The sequence below is a fragment of the Oryza glaberrima genome, chromosome 5, assembly GCF_000147395.1.
Source record: "Oryza glaberrima chromosome 5, OglaRS2, whole genome shotgun sequence".
In the NCBI taxonomy this organism is placed as follows: domain Eukaryota; kingdom Viridiplantae; phylum Streptophyta; class Magnoliopsida; order Poales; family Poaceae; genus Oryza; species Oryza glaberrima.
This window is the reverse complement of record NC_068330.1, coordinates 19,973,954-20,000,287: the sequence shown is the minus strand read 5'-3', so window position 1 is coordinate 20,000,287 and position 26,334 is coordinate 19,973,954. Positions and strand designations below refer to the sequence as shown.

Genomic DNA, 26,334 nt, shown 5'->3' with positions numbered 1-26,334 from the left:
CAACACGACGTTCCACGGCTTCGTTGTTCAGACCTGTGAATCGAGACCAAATTTTGATAAATCAAGAGGAACGTGAACATGAGCATGTCAGGATAAATGCGAGAAAGATACCCCGAGGAGAAACCCGGGTCGCGTCCTCCGGTCCGGAATAATCAAAGGCTGGATGGGCCTGAGCTTGGAGCGGCTGGATCCGCCTACCAACGAAGTCTGCAGCGACTTCATACCCCGACAAGCCTCGTACTCGGAGATCGTCGATAATGTCGATAAACGACTGGAGAGAGGGGGTCAAAGGGGGCTTTGCGGTCCAAGACGAAATCTTGTCCGGTTGTTCTTTGGGAACAACGAAGACAGGGTCCGAATCTTTGATCTGAAGGTAGAACCACCTAGTCCGCCATTTGCTGTGAGAAGAAGGGCACTGGAAGGGGATATAACGTGACTTCAGGCCATCTCGAAGTCGGAACCCGACGCAACCAGACACCCTGTTGGACTCCATCCAACGCAGCTCATAGTAGAAGCGAAAGAGATCAATAAAGGGCTCTACCCCAATGTAGGCCTCACAAAGATGAGAAAAGATGCTAAGAAAGGCGATAGAGTTGGGGTTCAAATGGAGAAGAAAAAGACCATAGAAGTTCAAAACCAAGAGAAGAAATTCGGAAGGCGGGGGGAGAAAACCGCAGAGAATATAGTCTTCAATCGCAACCATGCGACCTAAGACGGGCTGGGGATTAGTACCTCCTGCTTCCCTTTCCATGGTTCCGCGACCGGGAAGGGCGCTGTCTTCCTGAAGCTTCTTCAGCGACGCACTGGTGGAGGATGATTTGCCGAGATCCATCGCTGATCAGAGATCGCCGGAGAAAGGGCTCAGATCGATGAACTAGGGTTTCTTGTGGCAACGGAGAAGACGAAGAGCGCTTACAGGTGGGATGTTTTCTTCACAATAGGCGGACTTCAAAATGGATCCCCAAAATTCCTTTAAATAGACGCACTTCCGACTGTGCGAATTCCAAGGAAAGGGGAGAGATGCCCGCCGGAGATTTCTGGGTCCATTACGTGCGGCAGTTTTTTGGACTTCAGTTTAAATTCACTCGTGACCGTTGGGCTTCACACGGTGTTCTCGACTACGTCCTGTCTCTATGGTCCTCACACCGGGAATGACAACAGTCTCGACACGACAAGTCGCGAATGGTTACACGAGTTCATTTAAGCAGAAGTCGGGGGCTACTGTCAGGGTTACGGGTTAGGCATATCCTTTACCCTTCGATATACGTTACATATCGGTATGGCATACCCACGCGCATACGGATACTTCCCGCGTACACTAAGGAAATCCTTCACGAAGTCTACGGATGGGAAGAGTCTTACTCGGACAAGACTGGGTCATCAATGTATCGTATAGGGTCTGTTATCTCCGAGTTCTACTTGAAAACCGCCTGACCTGCGATATAAAAGGGACCCCCCGGGGAGGACCTGAGGCATCGAATCTCAGAGCCAACACAACCCTCACAGCCTACGAAGTCGGAGCTTGCAAGGAGCCAAATCGCCGGGGATCTAGTCAAACCAACTCGACCACGATCTCGCCGGATCCGTCAAGTTCCATTGTTCCCTTTATAACATGTGTTTTCCACCATATAATCCCACATCAACTGGATTAGGGCTATTACCTACCAAGGGGCCTGAACCAGTATAATCCTCGTCTTTTGTCTGTTTGTGTCGTATTACGTAGATCCTTGTACCAACGTACCCCAATACCCTCTATATCCGGTCTACGGGTACCACCTGTCGACACAATCGACTAATGGTTATGCAATAAAATAATAGTAATATCCAGTAGAAACCAATCGGCTAACAGTAATATGATAGAATAAGCACTGATCCAGATTCGCGGAGGAGCAGCAGTGCTCATCAACATCCAGATCCGCGACCATCTCTTCCGCGCACCACCTCCTTCGCTAGGGTAGCTTGTAGAAGGTGGAAATGAGGGAGAGGCGGAGCTGGCGGGGGCGCGCTATCATCTTCCTCCTTCTTGGCCGCTCCATGTTGAAGCGCACTGCGCGTGGCCGCTCTGACTCGAGCCCACATCGTCGACGCTCTGCCTTGGGCCACACCGGTGGCTAGCTCCTAGCCCGCCGAAGCCGTCTACCGCCGCCTCCCCTCATCCCGCTCAAGCTTGTCGTCTTCGTTGTCGTGCGCCCGTCTGCCTAGTGCATTGGATAAGTTGGAGCGGAGAGGGGAGTAATAAAAAAGAAATAGTATGCGACACTAACGTGCAAGTCCACACTATATGACTCAGCAGGTTGCACCAAGTCAAAGCACCACGTCAGCGAAATCGGCCTTCGAAACCGTTGAGAGGGTCAAATTGCTCTAGTTTTAATAGTTGAGGGGGTGAAGCTATAGTTGAGGGAGTCAAAGTGGACTTATTCCCATTAGCAAACACCAAATCGAGCCCACCACCACCGCGCTAGCTGTAGCCCTGCCACCGCGCCACCTGCCCCGGCCACCGCACCACCCCACCGTACGCCTCGCCCCGCGCAAAAAGAGGGAAATCCACCGTAAGCCGCGCGCCCCGCCTCCTCCCTCGCTCGCGGGCGCGGCTGCCATGGCCATCGCGGCATCGCCCTCCGGCCGCCACGGTAGCCGACGCCCCCGCGACCGCCCGCGCGTTAAAGCCGGTGTAATTTCCGCCTCTCTCGCGCGAGCGTCCATCCATCCTCCCCCACCCGCCCATCCGCCCCCGCGCGCGTCGCGCCCAGCCGCCCGCCGGCTTAACTATGCCCACGCCTCCTATTTCGCGATGCCATCACCACCACCACCGATACCCCAACCTCGCCCCTTCTCTCCTCCGGCCGCCTCGCCGTCTCGCCACCACCGCAACCCTCGCCTCGTGCCGTACGGGCGCGCCGCGGGAGCCACCACCCCACGTCCGTCGCGTCGCGTCGCGCGGCAGGCCGCGCCGAGAGAGCGGGTGGTGGTGGTAATAGTAGTAGCAGTAGAAGGAGGGGGGGTCGGGCGGTCGCGGCGCGGCGCGGCGTGACCCTGGCCGGCTATGCTTCAGCGCGCGGCGAGCAACGCCTACTCCTGGTGGTGGGCGTCGCACATCCGCACCACCCAGTCCAAGTGGCTCGACACCACCCTCCACGGTACTCGTCTCGTTCACCCCCCGCGTGTTCGGCGAAATGCGCGTTTGCAGAATCTTCCGGTCATGTTGGTGACGGTGGCGTGTTTGGGTTAATTTGTTTCTCTCTGTGTGTGTGTATGCAGAGATGGAGGACAGGGTGAAGGCCATGCTCAACCTCATCGGAGCGGACGGCGACTCGTTCGGCAAGAAGGCGGAGCTCTACTTCAAGAGCCGGCCCGAGCTCATCAACCACGTCGAGGAGATGTTCAGGTCCTACCAGGCGCTGGCTGACCGCTATGACCGGATATCCAGCGAGCTGCACAAGGCCAACCACACCATTGCCACAGCGTTCCCGGACCAGATCCAATTCTCCATGCAAGATGCCGATGGGGAAGGATTCCAGAAGGCGATATCCGGGATCGATCTCAGCAACTTCAAATTTCCTGCGCTGGAAGGTTTGCCAATGGGGTCACGCGGCGCTAGCCGGGGAACCAGCCCGGTCCCGAAGAGGACCCAGATGCACCGGAGGATCACCTCCCACATGAACAAGGAAAATGCACAGGAGGAGATCGACAAGCTGCAAAAGCAAATCCTGGTGCTGCAGACTGAGAAGGAGTTCTTGAAGACCTCTTATGACAGCGCGCTGGGCAGGTATCTGGACATTGAGAAGCAGGTGGTGGAGTTGCAGGATGAAGTTTGCAGCTTGCAGGATGCTTTTAGCACTGGCGCGGCCATTGAAGACAATGAAGCCCGGGCATTGATGGCTGCACGAGCCATTGTGTCTTGCGAGGATACATTGGTTAATTTACAGGACCAGCAACGTAGATCATCTGAAGAGGCAAGAACTGAGTTTAAACGATTCATTGAAGCAAAGAAGAAGCTTGATACCTTCAAAGCTGAGTGTGGGCAGCCTCATACGCAAAATGATGAACCTGATAACAGTGACAAAGAATACATCCATGCAATGCCATCTGGGGATGTTGATGATTCTGTTCAGAATGAGATCAGGTTTGACCTGCAGGAAGTATGCCAAAAGGTCAAAGAACTAATTGAATTGCACCCAGGGGTATCGGTCACTGATTTAGCAGATAAGGTTGACCGACTTGTGGAGAAGGTAATCGACCTAGAGCTTGCTACCACTTCACAGAATGCTCAGATCAATAGAATGAAGACTGAGATAGACGACCTTCACAGGCGCCTGCAAGCCTTGGAGGAAGAGAAGTCGGCTTTGGTTGCTGATTCCAGTAAGCTGGTAGACAGATTGAAGCAAGTTGAAGAGGTTTTGCAAGCAGTCCAACATCTTGGAAACTCCATACAAAATGGGACACAGAATATTCATAAAGAAATGAATGCAGCCTGCAGTGAACTTGCTGAATTTGTAGAAAAATTACATGAACCTGAGCCCCAAAACAGTGGTTTCATGAATTCATCCCAAGAGTCAAGTTGTCAAGAAGAAGATTCAGAGGTAACAAGTCAGTATGCCAAGAAACAAACATCCGATTCAATAGATGGTTCAAAGAATGAAGTGGAGAAACAAGATAAAGGCTCCGAGGGTCCTTTGGTGCAGCAACATCCTGACACAAATGGATCTGATGGTGAGGACAAGATTTTATTAGAGGGGTATGCATCTGTCCTTCAGAGCTACAAGGGTACAGAGCAAAAGCTGTCAGAAATTGAGAAGACAAATCAAGAGTACCATTCAAGGTCAATGTCAGAGCTGAAGGATCTGAAGAGTGCCAATGCAATGAAAGATGAGGAGATTCACTCTCTTCGGCGCATGCTAAGTTCTTTGCAGAGAAAGATAAATGCCCCTGCTCCTGAGAATGTGGACAAGTCTGAAGAAACTTCCAAAATAAGCACCACTCCTGTCACCGAAGACAAAGAGATTGCAGAAATAGAGGAGTACATGAAGCAATGCCAAGTTGAAGAGCAACTTGCTTCGTCAATTTCCGAGGAAAAATTTAGAGCAGAGATTGACAGGGTGTTGGAGAATAACTTGGGGTTTTGGTTGAGGTTTAGCACATCATATCATCAAATACGGAATTTCCAAACATCATTTGACAAGCTAAAAACTGAGATGGATAAATTGATTGATGCACAGGCACAGTGTGGTGCAGATGGAGTTCCTATCAGTTATCAGGTAGCAAAGCTGGAGTCAGCTGTTCTAGAAAAAAAATTCCGGGATTTGAACACAGATCTTCAAGTTTGGATAGAAAAAAATGTGCTATTAAAAGGAGAACTAGAGAACAGGTTCTCATCACTCTGTGGCATACAAGAGGAGATATCAAAGATCGCAACTCTGGATAAAAGCGATGAAGTTCACTTCACCCCTTTCCAAGCTGCAAAACTCCAAGGAGAGGTGCTTAATATGAAACAAGAGAATAACAAAGTCACTAAAGAGCTAGAAGCTGGGCTGGACCATGTAAGAGGTCTCCAAGTGGAGGTTGGCAGGGTGCTCTTGAAGCTCCGAGAAAATCTTGAATTATCTATAGCAAGAAGCAACCGAGCTCAGCAAAACTTCCGTAACCTGTCAACGAAAGCTGGAGTTCCCCTTAGAACTTTCCTGTTCGGCACGAAGCCAAAGAAACCATCACTCTTTTCATGCATGGGTCCTGGGGTGCATAAGCATCACAGTGGCTCAAGGGCTGGTCGTAGATGAGAATGGTTGGATCATCAACTTTCTTTTGTCAATTAATACAGAACAGAGCTCAGTGTACCTGTCAATTGATTTGTGGTATATGCAGTTTCTCATAGACCTTAAATGTAAAGAACCCTGCATCTCTTAATATAAATTTGGTTCATCCTGTCCGCTCATTTCTGCATTGTTAGCTTGCTTATCTGACCTTACTTCCAGAACCAAACCTGATGGAAATGTATCATGTTAAATTCATTATAATTCTCCTGTTACTGGGAGAACCTGTGCTTATTCTAGTGCCTTCAATTGCCAAATTGAGGTCAAGTTGATAATGCCTATATAAAATAGTGGTACAACTATTTTGCTATATCCCAAGTGTATCATATCATGAGTTAATGACATTGTTAATCTTCTAGCCATGTTTAGGAAACTATGAAATTAGTCTGTGTATTGTGGGCATGTGGCAAATGAATGGAAATTCAGATCAAATGAAATTTCTTGCTGTGCACAAACTTGTAGAACTTAGAATTGCTGATATGCACAATATCCTTCCAATTTAAGAAAACATAGGTAAGTGCAATCTCAAACATGTGTGAATTGGAAAATACTATTGCATGTGAGAATGAAACGAGGGCTTGCATGTGAAAATGATGTGTGGTCCCAGGCCCACACGCCTTTCTCACATGTTTTTTTTTCTTCGAACTTTATGATTTTTTGCATGGTACCAAGCAAAATGGTTCATTTGTCAAATCTTGGGTAGCAATTCCTTTCTTGCATGCATGATTCAACTAGTGGCAGGTTGCCTGACAATAGTGTCCATTGACTTATTGTATTTGACAGTATGGTTCATGTCATGATTCAATATAAATTTCATATTTTGACATGTTAACATCACAAAAAGGAAACTGTAAGTTTCTTGTGCTACTGAAATTCTATTTAGTTTCTTCAGTAGCACCTTTTTTTTCATGGAATAATGGTGGACGCTGTTTGTTTCATTAGATGCTCTTGTCTCTTAATAGTTTTACTGCAAGTCTTAGGTCTTTGGTCTTACCTTGGGTGGATTTGATCAGGTATGTCTGATATTAATGATACAAAATGCATTGTATGAAGTTAAAACTACCTTGGCCGTTCACTTGTCTATGAACAGTAAGATTTTCTAGGAGGAGACAAATGGGCTGTCAATTATCAGATGTGACCAATCCTTTTCTATCCACAATACACTCACTGTTTCTAGTTCCATGCATAGTGTGCTACTTTGCTTTATGGGGGAACTGTTTAGTTTTCCAGTCTGCTCACCAGCTTTCTCAAAGCTCTTCTGATCCTTGGAGTGGTATTGTGGTAAGTTCCTGTTTCTTACTTTCTTATAGTCAAATATCTAATTATGGATAGTTCTACAGATATCTGAAAATGACACCAACCTTAGATGGAACTCTTGCAAATTGCTGCAATAGTGATGCTTTCATGTTGGCTACAGAACCAGGATCTCATTGTACAGAATCAAAGATAGGACTGCTGGGAAACCTCTAGACTCTGTTTAAGGATTAAAATTGAAACCTTTGGAAGTTGAGAAAGGCGGGCTTGAGTTTCCTTGTAGCAAGCAGTATACGGATATCAACTACAGTATGTCTTCTACACCTTTCTATCCCTTCTCCATATGTTAGTTGCTAGTCCTGTTGCCTTGGTGATTCTCGTGGACCAAAGTATATGTGAGCTGTGCATTTATATTTGAAACCTGTTGCTTGTTACTGTCCCAAATTCTGTTCATAATTGGCTCACTGAACTCTTTTATTTTTTTAAAAAAATATGTGCAGTGCAATACATAAATAAAATAATTGAAGTCCACTGTTTCCTAGTTCTTGAAAATGTGCTATGGAATTCTTTAAGTAGGTTTCTTAGAAAAAGGTAGGAGCTTCTTATTTCTCATGTGTATCAGGGAGGGACAAGTTCAGGCTGTGACTGCTGTGAGCTTGTGATTTGATTGAAGATTTCAAAACTACCATTCCTGGTAAGATCACCTGTATATACATGCTCGCGGTAGGTCCACGTACAAAAATAGCAGTAGCAGATGGTTTTCTGTACCTTCGTTCATCTCTTAATACAGAAGGATTGATGGCATCTTTTCCTTTTCTTAATACATGTATGGTTGGAGCATATTCCTTAGCTATGGGTCTGACACCTGTTCATTCTTCAACTCTTAAATTCAGCATGCTTCTTAGTCTTTTATCAAAGCAGCTAGATTTTGAACATCTTTTGCTTTGTTGGAAAATATTCTCGTTTCCAATGTCCTTTTTTTCAACTACATTTCCAATGTCTTAGCTATATAGAAAGGGGGACAACTTTGCCTTGCCATACAGCTCAACAGTAGATGAGCAAACATGATAGTGATTCTCAATGGCAAATTTGATTATCAAATAGGCCTGATATTGTTTACTTGGAGCACACAGTAACACATACATATTTTATTTTAGAGTAAATTGCGTCCACGGTATATAAACTTGGTAGATGGGTGCGATCTAGTGTAACAACTTGAAAAATGATCATTTAGGTGTACATGTCTAAATGATCTTTTTTAGATATGATGATCTTTTTAGACATGTACACCTAAATGATCATTTTTCAAGTTGTATTATCTTTGAAAAATGATCATTTTTCAATTTATCAGATGCATGAATAAAAGATTATCATATCTAAATAGAAGATATACCATCTTAATACAAAGATATGCAAGTCTTATGCGTACTCCCCCCAAAAAAGATCATTTAGACATGAGTACAATTGCATCTAAATGATCATTTAGGTGTACACCTAAATGATCATTTTAGGTGTACATGACATGGTATATCTTCTATTTAGACATGATGATCTTTTATTCATGCATCTGATAATCCTTTTGACTTGATGATTGTTGGCTGTTATTAGCTTAGAGCTGTAATGTTAGGAATTTTATGCCCTTGTTAAAATGAGTGGCCCTACTGCCTTTGGTGCATAGTATACACTGCACACACTTAACTTTGTCTTTTTATACCAATCCCCTTCACTTGCAATAAGCCTCCCAACACATCAAAGGGATCCACAGTTCAAAAGCCATGTTCCATCCTTCTTCTTCCTCGTCGCCACCAACCTACAGTGACTCCTCCATGCACCATGCACTGAGCTTCTCTTCGGCTCTGCCCACAGCTCCAACTGAAATTCCTGGCAGCGGCGGCGGTTTCGTCGACGACAAGGGCAGCATGTTCTCTCTTCCCAATGTTGCGGGCTCGGCGCCGCCTCCCTCCTACTACTCTTCCCTCCCTTCCTTCTACATCCACAGGAGCACCAGCTCGCACTCCCTCCTTCACCACCGGTTGTCTGACCTCCTCAACAGTAATGCCGCATTCTCTTACTCGTCTGCTCCAGCTTGCCAATTGCAGCCCCTCCCACCTGTTTCTTCCTCCACTTCATCATCCTCCGGCGATCTCTTGGAGTTCAGCTCCGGGACCCTGCGCCGTGTCTTCAGCACCGGCGACCTGCAGGTAATGTAACCCCAACCCAAATCTCAAGCTGGAATTGTAGCCATTAACAAACACTTTTGGTAAATTCACTTTCTTAACCCTATGCTGATGCACAACAGGCGATGAATGTACCGCCATCGCCACCGCCACCGCCGCCGTTTTCAGGTGACATCTGCAGCCAGGAGGTCGGCGGCCCGTTTTCGCAGAAGGTGGGCCGTTACAGCGCCGAGGAACGCAAGGAGAGGATCGAGAGGTACCGCGTCAAGCGCCAACAGAGGAACTTCCACAAGAAGATCAATGTACTGGCCTACAAAACCGCATTTCCATTTCCCTTGCAAGCAATTGACCATGGCAGCTACTGTAGCTCATCATCATCATCATCCCCTGGCCGTTTCCAGTATGCCTGCAGGAAGACGCTGGCAGATAGCAGGCCAAGGGTGCAGGGCCGCTTCGCGAGGAACGCCGAAACCGAGGCCGATGCCGAGGCCGATGCGGTGGCCGGCCTGGACACCGAGGTGTACGGCAATGGCTATGGATACTGCGCCTACAGCGGCCTCACCAACAGTACCAGCAGCAATTGCTACGACAACCAGAGCCAGAGCCAGTGGTGGGGAACGCCAGCTGGCGCGGCCAATTGGCAGCACCAGCAGCAGAAGCAGCAGCTTGGTTTCGACGTCGCCGTCGACGGCAACGACGAGGACTACGAGCTGTGGGCCAGCATCGCTGACATGTGCTCAGGGACCTGACCCTGAGCTGATCTGACCTGTCCGGCCACACACGCCGGCAGCAGCTGATTGGCGCTGCCAGGTGCGAGGAAGGCGGGGGGAGGCAACCGAGCGGCGGCTGCCGTGGACAGTGCGGTGGTCGGAGTGGCGTCGCTGACCTTCTTGTCGCCGTAGTGTAACTTCGCCTTAAATTAGTTATAGAAGCTAAGAAAAGAGAAGGGTAAAAAAAGGGAAAAGAAATAGACCCTCTCGTGAACCAAGCCAAGAAAAACCAGCTTGTTGTTTTTGTGTGGTCAGGATTAGCAATTTAGTAGGCATTTAGTACTACTTTGATATCTTTCTCCGATAGAAGTTTGGCCATGGTTTTGCTTTCTGTCACACCTGAAATTTGAAGAAAGTCTTGAGTGCTGCAACTTTTGTCTTGCTCCCAATTTGCTCGTTAGTGGCGGCTCATGTTGGTCGCCCCTGTGGTTAGTGCGTGGCATGCTTGCTTAATCTCTTCTCTCTCTGTTTTTTTTTTTTCACTGCCAAAGTGGCAATGGCAAGTAGCTGACCCCAGGAGCTCACTGAGCCAATCAGCCAAGGGGTGTGTGTACCTGCCTGCCGGAAATTTCCTGTCTTGTTACATATGGCAAATTGCCTTTCATTGGTACTCCATGTTCTCAAATATAAGCATTTTTAAGACTTAAATTTTTATCCACAATGTAAGCAGTTGTGAACACAGAATCTAATACGTGGGAGTCCAAGCATTTTCAACCGATCAGGAGAATCCAAACAATCTAAAATTTAAAAAAATTTCCAAACAATTAAAAATTAAAAATTTAACCAATGAAATGTCTGAAAGGGGATATTTCCTTATCATTATTCTTTTCTAAACAAGTTACAAGGTGCCGGTCACCGTCTGACTGTCTCTGATAGCAGTAACACAGGCGAGGCAGGTAGATATCTTTCTTCTTGCAAGTGCTATACGTCCCTAATTCTGAATTTGTAGACATCTGTGATTACCAATAGGAGTGCTTTGACATGGCAACCTTGGCTTGGCTCAATCAGTGTGGCACCTCATTTTTCTGCAGATTTGCCACTATGGTTTTCTAGGGAGGTTTGATCTTGTCGATTGTCATCCTGGAGATGGGAGATGCACCTGGCCATCTCCATCTTGAGAGTGCTATATACTTCCTCTGTCAAAAAAAACAAATCCTTGCTACATCATGTTTAGATATATAGCCCGAGTTTGTCTTTATTTAGATGGAGGGAGTATGTCGTAGATTCTAATATTTAACTTCTCGGTACTTTCACATGGACCGTAAAATTTATTTTTTGAAAAACAAAGGCAGAAGCTGCCTAACTTCATTTAGAAAAATAAAAGTACAAACACCAAACCCAGAGAAGGGGAACATCGAAAATAACATCCACCAAAGTAGATCCTGAAATTGTATATTTATTACTATCTTAATCTACCAATACGAATTCTTCGAGGAAAAAGTAATTCTGTTTTTATTTGGTACGAATACGGTCACACGGCCGGTTTGGCCATCGGAGATCTTGGTGCTTACACTGTCTGGAATAACACGGTTTAAGTTACGTAGATGCTTATATCTCTTTCAACTGTCATAGAATCAAGATAGTGGAATAGCTTTGTTGCCTTGATGATGCGATTGGCAAAAGCAGCGACATTTTCTCTATATACTATCCATGTCTTGCAAACTATTTCAGTCATAGAATCAACACACTGATTTCTTGAACACGGCACTACGGAAGCCTGAAGCTGGCAGCTCTAAACATCCTACTGCTATCAAGCAAAATTTAACCAAATGAACAGCCAGTGCAGCATTAACCGTGAGGAATAATCTTGACCGATCTTTCTGCAGGCACATATCGATTCCTAAGAGCCCAAATGCAGCCAATCTTCAGCAGCCTTCCTTTTTGACCATCTGAAACCGTTCAAATGCAGCAAATGAGTATCATCAAGAATAAAGCAGGAGTTGTCCTAGATATGTAGCCTATAAAGAAATTTTAAAAATGGCATGAAGAGCACCCAATGAAGCAGAGTTCAGCTCTGCAGTGCTTGCTTCTTTCTGAAGAACGGCCTGAATTTTGTTGGATTTCGGAATCTTCAGTGAAGTAATGGACGACCAAGAACTACCCTCCAAACTGTTTGCAACTGGCAAAGGTGCAGCACCAGAGGTTGCCATGATATCAAAAGATCGGTCAAGAGGGAATCCAAGCATTGTGACTCAATGATGAGAAGAGCAATGAGTAAGCTTTTTACAGTCGGCCCAATGTTGCATGAATGAAACCGATGCCTCTTGCAACTAGCATACGGCTATCTCGTCTCCCTACAGTCCTAAGATATTTCTTATTGTCACTAGTCATGAGATTCCATGAAAAGTTGCAATGCTTCTATTGTTGTATCAGCAACTTAAACTTGTCATAGAATGTACCATACGCTAATGTATAGAAAATTTTCAGTACATGATGCAATAAATATCGAAAGCTCTGATGCATGTTTGTAATGGGTAAACAATTCAGATGTACCTGAAGACAGACTGCGAGTCTGCAATAAATCTGTCAGCACTTGCAGTGGCGGATCCAGAAAATCAGTTTGTTGGTGTCATAACGTGTCTGTCGGTGTCATAGTATGCTAATTATACTTAGAACATAGTGTTATAGTATATGGATAAGCAGTTTTGTTATAGGTTTTGCCGAAAGTCATCGGTGTCGCCTGACACCGACGCTTATACTGTAGATCCGCCCCTGAGCACTTGACCCTTGCAGGAATACAAAGGTAAGTAAATCCAAAGAACACAAGATTCCAAAATCAATATAGTAGGAATTAGCCGAATAGATTAGCAACAAAACTACAAAAGTGTACTACACTACTTCTTACTTTAGGGCAACCAGGAGAGCCAGTGGTGAGCTAATCAAAATGGTATGCTCTTGCTGCCTCTCTGGAATTTCTGCTTTTCCATCAAAAGGCTATGCATGAGCTGCATTGTAGAGGGAGAATGAAGGGATACTTGACTGTCACTCCCCTCCCCTAGAGGTGGGGAGTGTGGCTGGCAGATTCTCTGTCGGCCGCTAATGCCAAGTACGATGCACTGATAAGTGATAACTTTGTTAACTTCACTATGATGACAAGTCTAACTAGTAGTACTGTTTAGTACAAGCTTTTGTGTAGCCTAAGCCTGCATATATATAATTCTGATGAATGTGCCTGGTACAAGATTAGTTGGCTCCTGTGCTAGTAGATTTAACTCCCAACACTGTTTCATTTATGTGATGTGGGAAAAAAAAAATAAAACAAGATAATCAATAATGCTAGGAGCAAAGCATGTTGCCGGTAATTACCAGCACAGTCAGCAGCTCAGCAAGCCGGCCGATTTCAAATTACAGGAACAATTTGCTTTCTCAAGTGGAGGGAGAAGAAAGGCATCATGTGAGGTGTTTCACTCACACCTTATTCCATTACCCAGAGAAGAAATGAAGCAAGAACCGAAGTGATGGCAATTCTCCCGTGGACAAATCAATCATAAGGAGATTGTGAGGGAAGAACACATGGCATGAACAAAAGTGCCTGTGGATGCTAATGTTGACTCTGATAAGAAAATTAGGAGCTGGCCTACTAACCCTTCACCAATTACAATTATTAGTTCTTGATTGTGGACACGATAAGGATACACAATCTTTGTGCACTCGACAGATCTCTGTCGGAAATTGGAAATTCTTCATTTCAATTGGTCCAATTAAAGCTTAAACAGGGCTGAATGAAGTTTTATTTGAGAATAAGGTCAGAAAGTGTTGCGGTATTCAACGGAAGTGGAGAGACCATACGTAAAAGATGCATGGAATATTCACCTAAAATTCAAATATAATAATGTGCATGATCAGAACATAAAAGGGGTCCCTGTGACCAAATGGTAAATCATGCAAGGCTTGTTCATGACACCCAATTCAGGATCCCCCACTGCCAAGTGGCTAGTCTCAGATAATTTATTCTAGGAAGAATGTTCTGCTGGACAAAAATATATATTTAAGAGTGGATGTCTTTCCAATATTTGTTGGGACGGTCAAACAAACTTCACAGTATAAGTACTAGGATTAGTGACTTAGTGTTGTATAAGTGAAGTGTAGTGTAGGTATTGTGCTCTTTCTCCTGATGCCGTCACCATACGACAGCCAAACGTGCAAATCAAAAATCAGAAAGTGATTTGTAGATTGTAATGTCAGCATTGGTGCGCCTCAGAGACTATGCAATCTGATATAAGCTGATGAAAATCTGAAATGTTGTTTGTCAGTGCCATCGATGTCATTACCGTACAAATGCTGCTACAGATTTCAGAACTGTAGTGTAATTTAGTGAATTTTTCGGCTCTTAGAGGAAAGGAGATTTCATGCAGCAGGTATACGGTATACCTTTTCCCCACCAACCGGCTGCCTGCGGCGCGCGGTGCGCCGGCCCGCCGGAGAAGGATGCGGCCGCCGGGGTTGGCGCAGCAGACGTCGACGCCCGGTGCCTTCCACGGCCGCAGCCATGTTCTCCCGCCTCCCGCAACGCACAGGGCGTAGTACTTACTGCTGCGCGGGGGCGCCTCGATCGACGGCTCAGCGGCGCGCTTCTCGCCGGCGTTCCGCCGCCGTCGCCCTCCCCCGGCGCCACCGCGCGGGGGCCAACGCCTCCAGCTTCGGCGAAGTGGTGCGGCGGCGACGGAGAAGCACGGCGATGCGGTCCCCCTCGCCGCCGGCCGATCTGGTCGCCTGGGCCCACGAAAGCCCGCAAATCGATTACTGTACATGGAAAGTACTCCCTCTACCTACTTTTCCAAATCTGAAAATTTTATTTTTGATAGTTATATTTCAATCCAACAACCTATCATCTTAATGATTTTCTCAAATTTAATGCATGACTCTTCATTCTTACATACATGATTGGCTACATGGGCTTTGAGAAATGTAAATACTCCCCCCGTCCCAAAATAAGTGCAGCCATGATTTTCCGCGTTCAACTTTGACTATTTGTCTTATTTGAAAATTTTCTTAAAAAAATTAAAAACACAAGTCACGAGTAAAGTACTACTCATGTTTTATCATCTTATAACAACAAAAATGCTAATTATAGAAAAATTTTAAATAAGACGGACGATCAAAGTTGGGCGCGGAAACTTATGGCTGCACTTATTTTGGGACGGAGGTAGTATTAATGAATCGCTTGTTTACGAGGAATGACTAGTAGCATGCTTAAATGAATGATAAGTAGAACTACTTATCCTTGGTCTGTGTGTCAAGATAAAATATGACTATCAAAAGTAGATGGAGGGAGTATACCGTATACGTATATACCTATACATACGTAAGTGTGTATATACGTATACATATACATACAGTACATGAGTAGGGTAAGTAGCCTAGTGGTTGTAGTGATATGAGTAGCACTGTTAATGTCAAAAAAATTTAAGTCCTGGAGTCATCAGAGTTAGTAAGCGTGGATTTTTCGTCAACACATCCAAGGTGTTCAAATCTCCATAGAAACAAATTTTAGATTGGGTTATTTGAGGGCTATCTTCCCTATTTAATATGTTAAGTTTCTAATTTAAAAAAAGCTACATATATCATGTTAGATGTAGAGGCCGGGTAAAAAATACCCTTCCAAAAAATGAGTATGGTTCTGTACGATTCAAAACCGGGGATCAAGCAGTAAATCGTAAAATAGTGCAGGGCCTTCCATGCAAAATAACCTCCACCTCTCGTAGACGTAGCTCTCCATCTAAGGCGTTCAATCCTGATCGGTCGGCTGGTAGTTGTCCATTTTGGATCGCTATCGTTGGTAGCGATCCGGGATTTGAGGTCCCAAACGGTAGGACTATTTTAGTATAGGGTCTTCCGTGCAAAAAATCCTCCGTTTAACCGTTACTCGGGCCGACTCGATCGATCTGGGCCGCGGAAACTTGATCGTGTGGCTGAGCCTGATGGCCGCCGTCCAAACTTCCTTCTCGCCGTTCGCGTCAGCGGCGGGCGGCCGGCCGCTTCTCTCCACTGCCGGCGAAGGCGGCGGCATCAAAGGTAAAGCCGTGAGCCTTCCTCTACTTCCTCTCCATTAGCCATCTTCTTCCCTTCCCGCGCGCTCCATCATCGTACGATCACCCTCTTCCGCCGCGGCGTTCACATACCGCCATCTGCTCGGCGAAATGCCGCACAGGCCTCGCGCCTCTCTCTGTGGCTCGGAAAAGATTGTGATAGCCTGAGAGGCTACGACGAGTCGACGATTACCTGATGGATGGGCAGGCAGGCCTGAGTTTCTGGTTGCTTAGGATGAAATGGAAATCCGATACTTTCTGTTATTCCCACGGTCCTACCTGGAGAATGCAAGAGCAAGACGTAAGCCTTGCGAATGCTGGAATTCTTTTTCGTTTTTTTTTTTGTGGAAATCGAACGGCCTTATGGAGATTCTTGAACTCCAGTAGGGCTTAAGTATTTCAAAAACGCACAATATTCTAATAAATCTCGTTCTCTCGTTTCTTCTAAGAAGCAGTCTCATTGCTTGCAAATCTCTACTATCGAAATCTGTACAAATTAGAGGGCAATTAGCGAGGCCACGTGGCATGACTGGATTCATGGGTTTGGTCCCTCGCGCACAGCCGTCAGATCACGCATCTACGGTGATATATCGTGCGGTGGATCTTGTTGTAAAATATAATCTTTCGAGGGAGTTTAATGCAAAAGAGTAGAGTATCCATACTCCAGTAAATACTTCGTTCGTCACCCGTTCCCATCCGCCGCCAAGGCTCCAATCTCCGCTCGTTCCACACCGCGGCCGTCGCCTCGCTGTCGCCGGGCGGCTGCCGATCCCGAGCCAACAGCCCGCCCTGCTGCCGGCACGCGTTCGTTGAATCGAGGGCGCTGCCTCGCCCCCATGATTTTCTGGTGCGTCGCCGCTCTCCACGTGTTCCTCATCAACCGCAACGTCCACTTTCTCCGCCACCGGCAGCCGAGGCGCCGCCTCCGCCCACATCGCAGCATTGACTTCTCCAGGTTGGCTCACCAACTCCATCGGCTATTCCAGGTCATCCACCGTCTCACCCCTCTGAATTGCAAACTACTATCCCCTGCTGCACTCTGCCTGTTCGTTGTAATGCTTATTAGTAGAAAATAGTTCAACAATGTCATCTGCCAACGATTAGTAGAACCTATGATGTGAATCCATCATGTTGCTTGTCTGTGACCACTGAGAGTTTAATAATGCTTATTAATATGTTGCCATGCGAATGCTCCTAGACCAAAATATAGTCTCTGTCAGTTTCTTGGGTTTCTTTGTAACCATCTGAATTTAAATCGGTAAATTGCCTATCTGTTGTATGTAATTTCAGAAGTTTAAAATAGCAAACGTCAAGATGGGGCTATCTCATGATAACCTTAAGTGGTAAGATGAGGTTGGGGATACAATTCATATCAAGAGTTTTTTACTGATTTGGACCAATTATCATGTACAATTTTAAAATGACACAAATAAAAAAAAATGACACAAATAAAAATTATGTAGACATGAACTGCAAAAACATATATGGTGATTAGATACTTAGATGAATGAGAGAGAATCCTTGCTTACTTGGTGCAAGATTAAAGATTAAAAGAAACGGTAAAGTTTATCTACGGTAAAGTTCAGCTGCATATATAAGTTACAATGTGCAACACGTAAGACCAGGCTTCTTTGCAATCATTTATCTACTAAGAATCTACTGGTACAAGAGGATTAGGAGGCACCAGCATATTCTGCTCATGTTTGAGGTAAACGCTATACCAAATTATTAAACGAATAATCAATTCCTCAGGCTCTTTGTGTAAACTGAAATGCACTCAAAACGTGATCTTTAAAGAATAAGAAGTGAAAGTTATTTTAAAAAAAGGATTTCCAGAGTTCTTATAGACATCTGGAGGGATAAAATGAAGATAAGTACTTTCATTACTTTGGTTCATTGGACTTTAGAATTTGTGCGCACATATTCGACTTTCAACTGATGTCGATGAACTCATTGTCTTGCAGCCTTCAATTGATCTGAATAAAGCTTATTCCAGAAACTATGTCATATCTGAGAACAATTAGATATTAGAATTAAATTAAATTCATATTACAGAGAGCAGAAATTGGTACTAGAACTGTTATGTCGTTAGCATTATTATGTTACTTTATATTACAGATTGTTTCTGCATTTTCTCAGCACTCAAGTGGAAAATAAGCTGGAAATTCATGCATCGTTTTGTAATTTTAATAAATTTGTAAACTAATAAATAACCCATGGAGATCTTTCTCATACATTGTAGTGCTGTCGAAACTCAAGTATGGTTGAATTAGTACCATGATTAATCGTAGCTTCATGCACTTTCTTTTATTTTGGCAATGGTCTCTTTGCGTACTCTTCTATTCATGCAATGACATGATATTGAATACTGAGCATTGAATTCTGAAACTGAACTGGCATTATTTTGAAGAAATAAAAAAAAAAACCAATCATGTTATTAGGCAACAAGATCAGTGATCATGCTCAAGTTGATAAGGAACCATATTATTAAATGTTTAATTTTGATTATTTTCCTAGCCTGGTACTGAAGTACTGTCTAATTTGACCTCTGAAGTACTTGACATTTGAATTTTTTCTACCATTGCCATGAAGATTTTGTAAGGTTGCTTTTTATTATACCTGTACAGTTAGATGCAATATTTAACCAATCGAAGTAGGCGTTTTTGTGTATTCTTTTAATATATATTTTTTTTCTTTTCAAAAATGCGGAAGAAAAACAAATTGGAATTGCAAAATTTAACGCTGACAAAGCATCCATTCAAGGCATTCCTTTCTTTTTTGAGAGAATCCCTTATATGCCACTAGAAATTGGTTAGTTCTCTTATATGCCACTCAAAATTGGCTTCTCCCTTATACACCACTAGTTCAAGTTTTTCTATCCTTTTATGCTACTCCCAGCACTATAGCATTTGTTGACTGTTAGTCAAATATTAGTTTTTTTCATAAATGACCAATATGCCATCTCAACTAAAAAATGTGTAAACTTCAAAAAAATCATAACTAATTTATTTTAAATCCTTTTTGAGTGAACAAAGTTTTGTCAGAACAAGTGGAAAATGCTCTTTGTAATAAAAATATTGTTGGAAAGCTATATGTTTCATACTTGTATTGAAAATTTATTTGTGATGGTGATGGCTAAAATTGCATGTGACTGAAAAACAAAATCAATTTTCATATGTTGTATCCAGTAGATATATTAGTACTAAAATACCTATCATTGGTTATATACCAACTCTCAATGGTAAATGTGTCTTTTTACTATGAAGTTAACGGTCAACTGACGGTGGAGTGACGGCAATGGCATAAAAGGGAGGACAAACTTGAACCGGTGGCATAGAAAGGAGGAGCCAATTTGAAGGGACATATAAGGGAACCGGTTAATTTGGAGTGACACATAAGGGATTCTCACTCTTTTTTCATGTTAGCAATGGTGTAATTAATACTCACCTGTCAAATACATAAATCCCCTGCCAATGGTTCTACTGAGTCCTTTTTCTTGCTCTTGTTCAAGAACATTTTATTTTCCTCTTCTGATCTCAAGTCCCAACGTCTATTAATTTATTTCTTTAGGTTTCTGGTTTAATATGTTAAGAAAAAAAACCATTGATCCTAAACAAGGCCACTGACAAAATAGATTGGCCTAATCTAAATTGGGCACGGCAAAGCCGCACGTTGTTTCTAGTACATTCTAAGAAACAATCAAATTGCTCAGAAAATACATGCCTTTCTTTTTCCTCCATCTATAAACGGCAGCAGCACTAACTAATGCCCACGTACCTTTGTACACCAATGTTCCAGTTCTTGATGGAACTTTACACAGAAAGAGTTGCTAACCGATGCTAAAATTTCTTGTTCTATATAAGAGCGCCTGCGATTATTTTGGTGTTTTTTTCCTGGTCTGGTCTTAGAAGTTCTCCTTGTGGAAATGGAACCGAGTCGTTGTCGTCTGGCTGAATTCTAGTGAAAGAGTCCTCAGCATTTTCGTAAGTGTTGGAGACCCACAGTAGAAAACGCCTGCAGATTTATGAAACATCTCAGCATTGCTATCCTGTAAACTAGGAACCATCACTTGAGATTTATCACATAGAACTGACCTATACGAGAGTTCTGGTGGGCATTGGCCAGATCTGAGAATACCTTTCTCCAGTTCGGCCTTGCAAAATGTGTCCGGATCTGCATAAAGCGAGAAATGTTGAATCAAATTTTGCACATGTGATTTAGTTTTTATTTTTATTTTTGCAGGAGGATAGAAGTGGGAAAAACCTTGCTGCCAGAGACGATATCCACACCATTTTTGGCATGTTGAAGTGATTGGACCATGGCAATCAGAGCTGATCTTGCATCTCCTTCTTCATACACGCTTGTCAGGTAATTGTGCATCTCTATTACATTCTGTATAGTGAGTGATTATGTTAGTATCTATTTATTAATCTGAAGGAGAGAACATGGAAGTTGCACTGGAGCAGTTAGACTGAGTAGTACATCATGATCACTTTCAGCAACATCATTCATCACGCCTTTAAACCATTCAAAGGAACCTTGCTCTCTGGTGACCCAGTAGAAATAAGCTCTTCCTGGCCCATTGCTCTTAAAGGTGCAGCCTAACTCAGCATCATGCGTGCTTTGCACATCCTGTTGAATCCAATTCACTTTAGATATTATGCACTTGGTTTACTGTATAAGAAAGAATTTGCTATAGTTAAGCAGTTTACTCCATTGGATTTTATGTTGTTCAGGAGATCCTTCAGTATGCTGATGAAAGGCGTTGCTCCAATTCCAAGCCCGATAAGCAAAAGAATGTCATATTTCTTGTAATTTTGAGCTGGTGCGCCGAAAGGACCATCTATAAAGACTTTGGGAAAGCTAAATGAAGAGAACCAAAGTCAGGAAGATTAGTGAAACAATTGTATAGAAATTCCTTCAAAAAGTAGATGAATGTAGAATATGAAACAAACAGGGCATAATTACCAAGTCTCCTCTTTCAGACCATCTGCTATGATAGTGGTTTCAAGTCGTGCAAGTGTAGCCTTCTTGGAACTTACTTGTGCCTCACAAGCCTGCATGAATTAGCATAACCCTTTAGCAACTTTGTTAATTTAGCATATAAATACTGCATAAGCTCCCATTATGCCTGAACTATTCTCCTTTTCTTTTTGTTTCTGTTTGCTCAACTGACCTTCCCAAATAGGTTTCTAAGTTCTGTTGTCCAGTCACCTAATGTACGGATATGAACACTCAAGTAGTCATCTCCAGGTGCAGAAGTTATGGAGAAGGGATGCCTGGAAGCATTGAAGAATCTATTAATCCATAGCCTGGATAAACACTGACATTTGGACAGAGACGATCAGATGGTACCATTCAAAAGGCGAAACATCTGGGCATTTTACAAACATATACATCCCACTTTTGTACTTGAAACTTGATGGTTTATTCATGTGAATAGAGAGCACATTTCCAGGGTAAATTGCTGCCTGCATGGCACATTTGATAGTCAATTAATGGTATTCTTGTACACTTAGAAGCTAGAATAAATTGAAAATACTCATCGTGCAATTCATGTGAAATATGTTGCTTACCTTGATGACGGTCACCCCATAACTGCTCTCACGAACTCTTCTGATAGTTCTCTCGCAGGAGTAAAAGAGGACTGGAACTGCCAAGAACATCCACGTCTGTAAACACAAGCGTCAATATTATGCACAACCACTGAATTCACAAAAGAAATAGTTGTGCCAAACATATGCCAGAGAAATACCGTTCGATTGTACCACTGCTTGGTGAGAAATATGAAGTAGGAGTGCAGCACCAAGAGGATATATGCAATCACCAGTAGGTGATGGGCGTACCAAAAGGCATTGAAACCAGCAAGGTGGTGCAGTGGTGATGGAAGCTTCACAACGCTCCTCCTGAACGAATGTGTCGCAAGTGTGAACGAGAATGACATTATCAAGATCATGAGGATGCCAGTCCACCCTGGAGTGCTTGCAACCAACGATGAGTATGTTGGTTGAACATAGTTGAAGTAAGGCCCCAGTGTGGCCTCGAACTTGTCCCTTGGACATGATACCAATCTTGGGAAGTCGCAGGTTACATGAGCAAGAGTATGAGTAGCCGCTCCAATTGCAATCGTCAGTGCGATAACCTGATATGGTGATCAGAACAAAGAGGTCAGGCTGTGTAATCCTGGAAATGGCAAAGAGTTCCACACGTGTACCTTGTGGAAGTTTATGTTATCATCAAATGGTACGACTTTGCTGAGTGCTGTTGATCGGAGCCTTGTTAGTGTGTTTCGGCACACCGGGAGGAGTATAACGGCCATGTTCAGCTTGAGTGTTTCGGCAGCACCCTTTGCGATGCAAACACAGTAGCCCATCACCTGAAATGCATCCCGCCTACTGTACTGCACAAACTTGTACATGAATAATGCAATATTGAGGATCGCCCACAAGGAGAGCACCCATATCCTCTTCCAATTCTCATGGATGAAGTCAACAGTCTTGTTGAAACGCCTCTGCATTGGACTCCGGTGACTGGAAGGGACCATTGTCCTTGCAAGGCTTGCTGAAGCCAGCTTCACCTTCTCTGGAGGCCCTTGGGCTGTCACCATACCACGGAGTAGCGTCTCCAGCTGCCAAATCTGCATTGAGACAAGCATATCTGTATGCTGCTGTTTGTCAAAAAAAAGGGAGATAATTTCATGTCTTGGTACCTCAATGTAACCGCGATGATCAGGATCCAGCTCTTCCATGATCAGTGAGGCGTAGGTTGCAGCATGGCTTTTCAACTTGGCAAGTTTGTTTGCTGCGGCACTCAACACAATAACCTGCATATGGAAAGAGAAAGGTAAATTCTTATTGAGATCATTTCCACAAGCTTTGTGGAAAAAAGGTAAATTCAGAGATGATTGGGAACTGACCTCTTTGACCTCGTCCTCTGTAAGCTGCCCATCACCATTCTTGTCACACCTGATTGCAAAGCAATCTCATCAAGGGGCAAGTCATAAGGTTTTTTCCATTGAAGACAAGGAAGGTAGACCTTTACATGTCAAAGAATATTCGTAGTCGTGAATCAAAGTTCTGATCAGTCAACTCCTCCCAAAATTCTTTCAGCTGTTCCTTTGTTATCCCATCTTCTGGTTTGATGCTCCTCCTTCTCGCCAATGCCACAAACACCTCGCTTGCAAACTCCTTAGAATCCGCCATACCTTTAAGTTGCAGAGGCATTCTAAGCTTAGAGCTTCAATTTATATACAGAGGATGGATTTATTGCTATTCTGATGTCATTTATTTACCTGACTACACTTCTTTTAAAAGAAAATGTCGTAAGCACGAGTACTCCCTCCGTTTCATATTGTAAGACTTTCTAGCATTGCCCATATTCATATAGATGTTAATGAATCTATACACATATATATGTGTATAGATTCATTAACATCTATATAAATGTGGGCAATGATTGAAAGTCTTACATTATGAAACGGAGGAAGTATATCCTATTCTTGCTACGTGGTAAGTATTGTCTCCGAGTTATATTTGGGGGGGCCCAAAGTCTGAACTTTGTGCAACCCGTGGTCGACCAATTATATCCTCTTAAATTTTCCAATTTTCTTTCCTCCGTTTTTTGTTAAAATAAAATTGTGAATAGGAATGATTATGTATACTTTATCAAAGAAGTGCTGCAAACATGTATGCATGGATGGCAGGAGGAGGCTGGCTGCTTAAACATTTGAAATGGCTGAAATTTTGGACAAACACCATCGACATACGAGCTAGGAATGATCTGTACCAATTTCTCATCTACTAACTGTTCCCCTTTTTCCATCACATGCACAAAAGCTTTGACAACATTTTCCCCTTTTTTTTTGCAGGGAAAACAAAGCTTGTCAATTTTCGATGTGTTCTTGCTAACAATGCAATTTCACCGTCTCTCTTTTCATGCTGTGGTGAATCACTAATCACTTTGGAGGATGGAGAACACCATGGGGGCATGTGCAGGAGCACTCACCGATGCATTTGGCGAAGCTCTCCTGGGGCAGGCGTCCGTCGGCGCTCATCTCGTCGAACCGCTTCTCGACGTTCTTCCACCCGTCCTTCCCCGCCGACGTCTTGTCGAGGAAGCGCAGGCCGCGCAGCGCCGGCTGCGCGCTGGAGTGCGTCCGCTTCAGCTTCATCGTGTCGGGCACCATGGACGCCAGCCGCTTCATCCCGGACGCCAGCCGCGACGGCTGCTTCTTCAGCGGCGCCACCGGCGGCAGCGTGCTCTGCCCGCCGCCGCCCAGCGGCACGTCCACGTAGTCCCCCGCCATCCTGATCCGAACTAGGTAGCCCGCTGCTGCTGGTGGTGGTGGTGGTGGGTGCCCTCACCGCAGGAGGAGCGTGGCCCCGGGCGCCATGGCGTACGTGGTCGTCGTCGTTCCAGGCCAATGAAGAAATGGCGCGGTGTAAATTTGGGCTACTGGCTAAGGGAGGAAAGGCAGAAGGCGAGAGGACACGCCGCGGGATGCGGGGGGGGAGGGGGAGGGAGAGGCCGTGCCAATTTTAGCTTGGTGCTCGCGCGCCGCGCGGCCGGGAATTCTCCCGTGGGTGCGAGTGCGGCCGTGCGGGCGCGGGTGGGCTAGCTTGGCTATAGCCATGGGTGGGCGCAGAGGCGCGCGTGCTGCGTGCAGGTGCAGGTGCAGGTGCAGTGGAGCCGCGCCGCGCGTGGACAAGGTGACGGGTGACGGGGCGTGCAGGGGGTCACAGGTGGCGCGAGGCGGAGGTGGATGGAGGCCTGGAGGGGATTTGTCGGGCGGCGAGCCGCTCTTTCGCCTCTTCCTATGTTTCTGCAGAGGTTTGGTCGGCGTGGCTTCGTGGGCCCGTGGTCTGCCTACCAACTTATAGTGTCTATAAGTATAGTGTTTATTATGCCATGTCAATAAGACTTTATAATAGAAACTACACTCTACAACCCATGGTTTTTTAAAGTGGGCCATTAATAAATTCATCATCTCTCTTCTCTACCAATTATATTTATTCTTCATCTATTATGAAGACACTATTCTCTCCCAATGAAAAACTTGATAGTGTTAGTGCATAAGTTCTCGTGTTGAAGCTGTGTCTCGCATGAGATCTAGTTTCTTCCTCTCTTCACTCTCTCTCTTAATTTATATAGTGCCACATAAGCTAAAAGTTCTACATAGCAATATAGTTAATGCCATAAACACTATCCTAGGTGGAGGGTTGGGACTGCCCTAAGGTCACTTTAGAGCAGGTACAGCAATAGACTATAAGCCATAAACATATTTCAAAAAGATAAGAGCAAATTTAATAGTATAGTCCACTACTAGCTCTAATTTATCTATAGCCGATCTAATAGCCAATTTATTGAATAGTTGCTTATTATACTATTAATATATGGTCTCACATGTCATACATATATTTTGCGTTTTGAAATCCGTGCTGCAACTGGCTACAGATCTGTAGCCTGCTACTTTTCTCTATCATCTTTTATCTTATTAAAATATGTTTATAGTTGGCTAATAGTCTGCCATTGTACCTGCTCTAAAAGATAAGAGAGAAGAGCAGCGGGCTATAGATTTGTAGCCAGCTGCAGCACGGACTTCAAGATACATGTGCGTATGACAAGTGGGACTATGTATTAATTGTGTACTATGTTAGGCTATTCCCAGCCCAATGACTAGGATGATGTCCATAGCATTAAATAAGCTGCCACCTAGAATAAAAAATAATGTGACAAGTGAATAAAGAAGGAAAGAGAAGGAAACCAAGAGTTTCTACACAACATCCAAGACATCATGTGAGATAAGTAGCATTAAATTGAAGTATGGAATAGTGGTGTTTGCATTGAAAGGGTAGTGTCTGGTACTAGTTTCTTGATGATGTAGAATTTATGGAAACTATATTTAGTGTCTTGGGTTGGGACTGGTCTTATAAGTAACTATTGTATGAATTGGCTATCAAGACAGCGTTCGAGAGGGTGAGAGAGTGAGTTTGTTTGTTTCGTTTTCCGCGCGCACGTTTCCCAAACTACTAAACGGTGTGTTTTTTGCAAAAATTTTCTATAGGAAAGTTGCTTTAAAAAATCATATTAATCCATTTTTTAAAATTTAAAATAGTTAATACTCAATTAATCATGAGCTAATAGCTCACCTCGTTTTGCGTATCTTCCCAATCTTCTCAATCCCCTTCTCCTCAAACACACCCTAAATTGATTATAGATGGTTTGGAGCTTGTAGCTGGCTATACTATTAAACTTACTCTTAGGTCTCTAGATTTTTTGACTGGTCAGAAGTTTATCC

At 44.2% G+C, this 26,334-nt stretch overlaps 3 protein-coding genes and 1 long non-coding RNA gene across 6 annotated transcripts; 3 read left to right on the top strand and 1 right to left on the bottom strand.

The window, feature by feature from the left end:
- Positions 1-2,767: 2,767 nt before the first annotated feature.
- Positions 2,768-5,937, top strand: LOC127772808 (protein NETWORKED 2A-like). Its single transcript, XM_052298785.1, has 2 exons — positions 2,768-3,137; positions 3,259-5,937. The coding sequence occupies exons 1-2, from the start codon at positions 3,044-3,046 to the stop codon at positions 5,772-5,774; spliced, it is 2,610 nt and encodes an 869-aa protein (XP_052154745.1). The 5' UTR covers positions 2,768-3,043; the 3' UTR covers positions 5,775-5,937.
- A 2,777-nt stretch (positions 5,938-8,714) lies between these two features.
- Positions 8,715-10,404, top strand: LOC127772526 (uncharacterized). Its single transcript, XM_052298460.1, has 3 exons — positions 8,715-9,262; positions 9,361-9,540; positions 9,640-10,404. The coding sequence occupies exons 1-3, from the start codon at positions 8,837-8,839 to the stop codon at positions 9,985-9,987; spliced, it is 954 nt and encodes a 317-aa protein (XP_052154420.1). The 5' UTR covers positions 8,715-8,836; the 3' UTR covers positions 9,988-10,404.
- Positions 10,405-16,717: 6,313 nt separating this feature from the next.
- Positions 16,718-20,911, top strand: LOC127774041 (uncharacterized). 2 transcript variants are annotated; one of them, XR_008017694.1, is made up of 4 exons: positions 16,718-17,023; positions 20,280-20,405; positions 20,537-20,631; positions 20,774-20,906. It is a non-coding gene; the product is annotated as an uncharacterized LOC127774041 (long non-coding RNA). The 2 variants fall into 2 exon arrangements; XR_008017693.1 differs by lacking the exon at positions 20,537-20,631 and having other exon boundaries at positions 20,774-20,911.
- On the bottom strand, positions 19,577-24,700 carry LOC127774040 (putative respiratory burst oxidase homolog protein H). Of its 2 annotated transcripts, XM_052300311.1 has the most exons (15): positions 24,042-24,697; positions 23,079-23,241; positions 22,954-23,002; positions 22,747-22,860; positions 22,252-22,674; positions 21,793-22,179; positions 21,614-21,709; positions 21,393-21,508; positions 21,214-21,316; positions 21,006-21,094; positions 20,750-20,900; positions 20,520-20,669; positions 20,301-20,429; positions 20,132-20,210; positions 19,577-20,051 (listed from the first exon to the last, which is right to left on the bottom strand). In XM_052300311.1, the coding sequence occupies exons 1-15, from the start codon at positions 24,340-24,342 to the stop codon at positions 19,942-19,944; spliced, it is 2,460 nt and encodes an 819-aa protein (XP_052156271.1). In that variant the 5' UTR covers positions 24,343-24,697; the 3' UTR covers positions 19,577-19,941. The 2 variants fall into 2 exon arrangements, with proteins under 2 accessions (XP_052156271.1, XP_052156269.1); XM_052300309.1 differs by having other exon boundaries at positions 22,747-23,002; positions 24,042-24,700.
- Positions 24,701-26,334: the final 1,634 nt, after the last annotated feature.